We start from the raw sequence: 5,728 nt of genomic DNA, 5'->3' as shown, positions 1-5,728 counted from the left end.
CAGGAATACTGGACGTATTGCTCTGGATCCAGGGCTTTGGGTAAGACTAAATCCAGTTGAAGAAGATTTTGTTCATACCCCAAGTCTATCAATTCTTCCTTCATGTTTGGCCCTATTTTTATCAGGACCCTGAAGTACCTTGGGATCAGTTCTATTGATTGGTTTGGATTCTCATCTACTTGACTGAAGAGGCATCCTATCTAGTCGCATTCCATCGTAGGGCATTCCCATTGAATGTGCCCAGTTGCCCACAGTTATAACATACCACTGGCCCTCTGCGGGAGGGCGATAGTAGTCTCTTGAAAGTCTGGGATCTTGGGGCCCCTGTTCCTGGTGGGGAGCTTGTGATGGGGTGGAAAGTTTCAGTCACTCAAGGTGGACCAATACTGTGACACTTGCTAGGTTGGTAAGTTATCATCTCTCACCTCCGTTCTAAATGTGGCCAGCCAACAGGTAGACCAGCCTTCCCACTCCTTGCTAACTTGACCTCCAAGAACCAGTTAGTTGTCTTGACTGCCTCCACAGTGGATGTAGGGCAAAACCATCAAACCCAGGTTTGTACCAACATAGGGAGAACGTGCCGTTATTGTTCTAGGACAGGTGTTCTCAAACTGGGGGTTGGGACCCTTCAGGGGATTGTGAGGTTATTACATGGGGTGGTCGCGAGCTGTCAGCCTCCACCCAGAACTCCGCTTTGCCTCCAGCATTTATAATGGTGTTAAATATATTAAAAGTGTTTTTAATTTATAAGGGGGGATCACACTCAGAGGCTTGCTATGTGAAAGGGGTCACTAGTACAAAAGTTTGAGAACCACTGTTCTAGGACAATATTGTTCATGAGCTCTGCCACTGCATTGGCTTCTGGGTTTAGCCATTGGGTAGCCAAATCCTCAAGCCCTCCCATCTTCTAATCCCCTCCATCCTTTTTCCAGCCTAGGACTATAATTAACCCATATTAAGTGCCCATCCCATCACAACATTATATTAAAAATAAAACATAATCTTAGTTAACTCTCCTTTCGCTCTTCCAGCTCATCTTGTCTTACCTCTGTCTGTCTTCTATGCCTCAGTTCCCCAGTGACTGTACATGGCAACAGCCCTGCATCTGCCTTGGATCCAATTACAGGGATAGCCCCCTGCACAGTTAGCTGCAGGATGGGGTCTTAATTTGCAAGCGCGACAGGACATGGACTATCTCAATATTTGTTACTTGTGCACATTGTCGGTGCCTAATAAATAATAATAATAATACATTTTTCTTACCATTTGATTTTGGGTAATATTTACAAAAAGTTAAATTCCCCCTTAGCTTGCTGCCCTTCCCCCGCACCCCCATTATTTTAAACACAAAGTGAAGTATTTGTGCTCTGAAGACTCTGGTTTATCTGAATAGAATGAAGAACATGGAATTCATTTAGATAAACAGTTGTACAAATGTGAGGCCGTTCAGTGCAAATGATGCTCACTGTGGGACATGTTTCAGTTTTGGAAAATGAGGATTTGAGAGCAAAGGGGGGTCCAATAAATGAGGTCTTACTATATTGATTATATTTAGACCCTGATCTTTCAAAGAGAGCTGTGTGGACATAGGCGGAACTCCATCAATGTCAGTAGGGTTCTGGGCAGGTGCATGGACCCCAGCTCTTGGGGGCAGGGACAGTGTCTGACTGTGTATTTGTACAGCACCTAGCACAATAGGGCCCCAGTCTCCACTAATGCCTCTTGGTGCTACAATAATAAAAATAATAAATATAAATGTAGAACGTATTTTGCAAAATTGAATCAAGACTAAAATCAAACTGCTGAGGGAGCTGATGTGTAATGATCAAGACAGAGGTCACAAAACCTGTCAACTTTACAATAAATACTTTTTTTCAAAAGAACATCCCAGGTTCACATCTGTGTAACTTCACCAATACGTCAGGAAAAGCCTCTGTCTACCCCAACATTAAAAATGGGGTTACTTCTTATAAGAAACAGAAGAGTGCAAAGCCCTTGCGGTTGTGTTCTGTGTGGGTTTTGGTGGTGGTTATTCTCAGAAGAGGATGCTGGAAAGTAAGAGACTTGCTGATGTCATTTTTAATTCATCACCAGACACTGAGGAAAAAGATGCTGCTGGGTCTATATAAGATGCACCTAGACTCCTGCATAGCACAACAAGAATCCCAGCAAAGGTAAGATTTGAAGTCTACCTGGCTTTCTTGCTTTGTCTTACCCAGTCTCTCTCTCTGATGATGGCCGTCTTTCTTTTTCATCAGTGCAGAGTACTGTAGCTGTGACCCAGCTGAAACCACTACTTTGGATTTTAAGCCATGGTGTCCATACAGAACTGGATGAGGTGCTCCCCGGCATGGATCTTTTTCTGCTTCTGCTGTCTTCCTCTCCTTCTCCTGGCCCTCCCCATGCCTCCAAAAGGAGCAGGAGTTGCTCCTGCCAGTCACTCCTGCAGACTCAGAAAGATCAGCTTCCAGGAATCCTACATCAGGAATCGCACCTACACGTTGGCCAAACTGGTATAGTAACCTATCTATCTATTATGGTAGTACTTGAGTGCTCTCTCTCCTCTCCATGGGTCTCCCCTCCCATATTCCACTTTCTTTCTACCCCTGCCTCCCACCTCTACATGGACATGTACTTATGCTGCAGTGATGCTTTTAGAGGCAAGTATAGTATACTACCTGCTAAGTACATAGCTTTGTGAAACCACAACCCACTGTAACTCCCCCAGCGATCTGTGGAGGGATAACCCACTGGTGAAGCACAGCTTATTTCTAATGAACTGCTGTGCACTCAGCTAAATTTCTTCTGCTTTACCTGGGGCTGGCAAATTTTGAAACAAGAGTTTTCATTTCTCTCTCTCCCTCACCCCATTCAAAGCTGGGCATGGACATGACTCTAGAAATAACTAGTAAGCTCCTCCTAAGAGTGTAACCTTCTACACACTTCTGACTCTCCCTCCTCCCCAGTAGGCTGAGCCTTCTCCATCTCACCAGGGTCCCCTCTGAGGTATAATCCCCGAATCCGGCAGCCGTCACTCAAAGCAGGGTGTCCCTTGTAGTGTCCGGCACTATTGTTGTAGAATGCTGACTTCCTTTCTACCTCTCAGGCTAGAATCTCGGACCAGGACACAGACAACAGGCTCATTGGACAGCAGCTGTACGTTAATGTCCAGGTGAGCTTTACATATGCTGCACACAGCCAGCTGCCTAAGCTGCATTTATTGATCTGTTATTATATAGTGTGACCCTCCTACTTTGTGTTTTGCAGGAGACTAATCGCTGCTATGTAATGAAGAGGGTAATAGAGATCATAGTGAATGAAGTACTTCTCTCTGCACCCAGGAACCATTATCCACACATCCAGGAGGTGGCACAGTTCTTAGAAGCTCTGAGCAAAGAGCTAAGTGGCTGCGTAAGTATGGCACACTTGTATAGACCCTGGCTGTTTCCCATCCTATCTCTCTTGCACCTTCTTGTCTCTTGTTCCCATCCTTTGTTCTGCTCTCAGGTGGCTTTTGTATTTCAATTGTAGCCTTTGCAGTGTGCTGTAATGGCAAGGTGACCACCCACTGGGTGGTGAAATCAAAGGAAACCTCAGATCAAGATACCCAAATTTAGGTTTGTGAAATCAAGTAGATTAATAGAAAGGTGTGAAACAGAAAAACCGCACTGTCACACAGTCACCAACCAAACCCTGGCTTTTGTTTTTCAGAAATTCTCAGGACACAGAGAACATGTCGAAAAGAACCTGGAAGAAATGAAAGACAAAATGAAACAGGTACGTTTGTTTTAACAAGCCCAGTGCCAGGCCCCCAAGTAGCTATTACAAATAACTTACTTGCTGATTTTAAGACCAACAGATTAATGAATTGGCAGTGATTTGCCAGGTCATTATTTTTCATTATTGTTCCAATGTCCCTGTTGAGCTTGAGCCAAAGCCCACTGAAGTCAGTTGGGGTCTTTCTGTTGACGCCAATGAACTTTGGATCAGGCCCATTATCAGCAGTGACTAATGATGGGGAAAAAAAACCATTTATGTTGGCTCTTGTGTAATCCAAAACTATAAACAGTTTAATGCAGAAAAAAACCTAGTTGTGAAGCTAACCTTCTAAAGTGTGCAGAGATTATTTAAGGGGTGAGGGCTGCAGTGGTGATAGCGGGGCTAGGGCCATTTTTACTGCTCCTTTGTCTTGTTTATTTAGATTGTAAGATTTTTGGCACAGAGATCATGTCTTATCTACAGCCCAGATCCTGCAAGTGAATATTTTCACTGAAGTTAAGAGATTACTCACTTGCATAAAATTACTCCCATGTGTAAGCACTGGCAGAATTGGGGCCTGTGTTTGTTAATGGCGCTATGCAAGTATGTCCCTGAAATAGTAACCTGGACCTTATGTTCTTTATTGCCAAAACTGAGATTGTAATGATATGCAAACTGTAATAGAGAGAGCACCATGTGCACTTAATTGATTAAATGTTACAGAAGTCACTGCAATTTTTAACCTTAAAAGAAAATAAATATATTTTTAGAACTTAAAAACTTCCTCCACCAACTATGGCGGAATTGTAGAGGAATCTAGTGCACAATCTGATCTCTTGTTGGAAAGAGACTGTAGGCTGGACTATTCAGCGAATTGGGCAATCAGCTAGGGACAATTTCCTCAGATGTCATATTAAAAGCATCATAAGGCCAAACCTCAGCACCGTTATGATGCTATTGTACGTTGTGTGATTTCTATGTTCACTTGATACATCTCTGGAGTAATTTAAAATGGAATTGGGCAAGGTCATGGAATATAGACTATAGGGAACAATCCAGCTTTGGCATGGTTTGGATTAGGTAGTTTACATCTTGAGGTCTACTGACATTAACAGAATTATTTGTAAGAGTAAAGTGAACAGGATTTAGCCCTATTTCTATGAAAATACTATATTCTAATCTAAATCTTTGGTGACATAATGAGATATTAAAGAATTTTTTTTTCTCTCTCTCTATATAGTTGGGAGTTAGTGGAAAGAACAAAGCAATTGGGGAGCTGGATTTGCTCTTTGATTACATGGAAAATGCATGCACTGAAGCACCGAAGAGAATTGCTACTAGTAAGGGAGGAAACAAGAAGAAAAACTGAAAGAACCTCCAGGAAACCACTGCTATGATTCAAACCATTTATCTATTAAGAAGCAGCACCTATAGGAGTGGTAGTTATTTAACAGTGCCAAACATTTCAACTTTAACCAAGTGCTTAAGTATTTTGTTGATTGGGGCCTATGTGCACAAGCACAAGTGGCTATTTTGAAAGCTATGCAGTGATGATGCATGCCTGCATCTTTCCCAATATCTTTAGCTTGAAAATCTTTCTAGGAAATTTTGCCGTCTTTTTGTTAAATTGATCCTTCTCTAGAAAACAAATATTTCAGGTTCTTTTAACAAAAAGTATTGACAATCTTTTAATATTTAATGCTAATTTATTGAACAGCAATAATTATACAGTGCATTTATTTATATAAATTAATAGTGTGAATTTATTTATAAAAATGTACCAGAGGCTTTTACATGAAATATGATATAACTTAACAGCTGTTACTATAATATTTATAGAATGATACATTTGAAAGAGCTGCTTATTTGATATCTCTTTCATTGTTATTTATTATAATAAATACTTTGATTTTCCAAATATTGCAGTTTCACAAGGCTTTCCTTTCTAACTCAAACACTTGCACATGCA

General features: G+C 41.5%; 1 protein-coding gene across 1 annotated transcript; it reads left to right on the top strand.

Annotated features, from left to right (window-relative positions):
• Positions 1-2,312: 2,312 nt before the first annotated feature.
• IL22 (interleukin 22) lies at positions 2,313-5,128 on the top strand. Its single transcript, XM_034786036.1, has 5 exons — positions 2,313-2,513; positions 3,107-3,172; positions 3,268-3,411; positions 3,712-3,777; positions 5,000-5,128. Exons 1-5 carry the CDS (start codon positions 2,313-2,315, stop codon positions 5,126-5,128), a joined length of 606 nt encoding a protein of 201 aa, XP_034641927.1.
• The last annotated feature ends 600 nt before the right edge of the window (positions 5,129-5,728 follow it).

The sequence above is a fragment of the Trachemys scripta genome, chromosome 1 (assembly GCF_013100865.1).
Source record: "Trachemys scripta elegans isolate TJP31775 chromosome 1, CAS_Tse_1.0, whole genome shotgun sequence".
NCBI lineage: Eukaryota > Metazoa > Chordata > Testudines > Emydidae > Trachemys > Trachemys scripta.
Note: the sequence above shows the minus strand (reverse complement) of the source record. Positions and strands in the feature narration are given on the sequence as shown.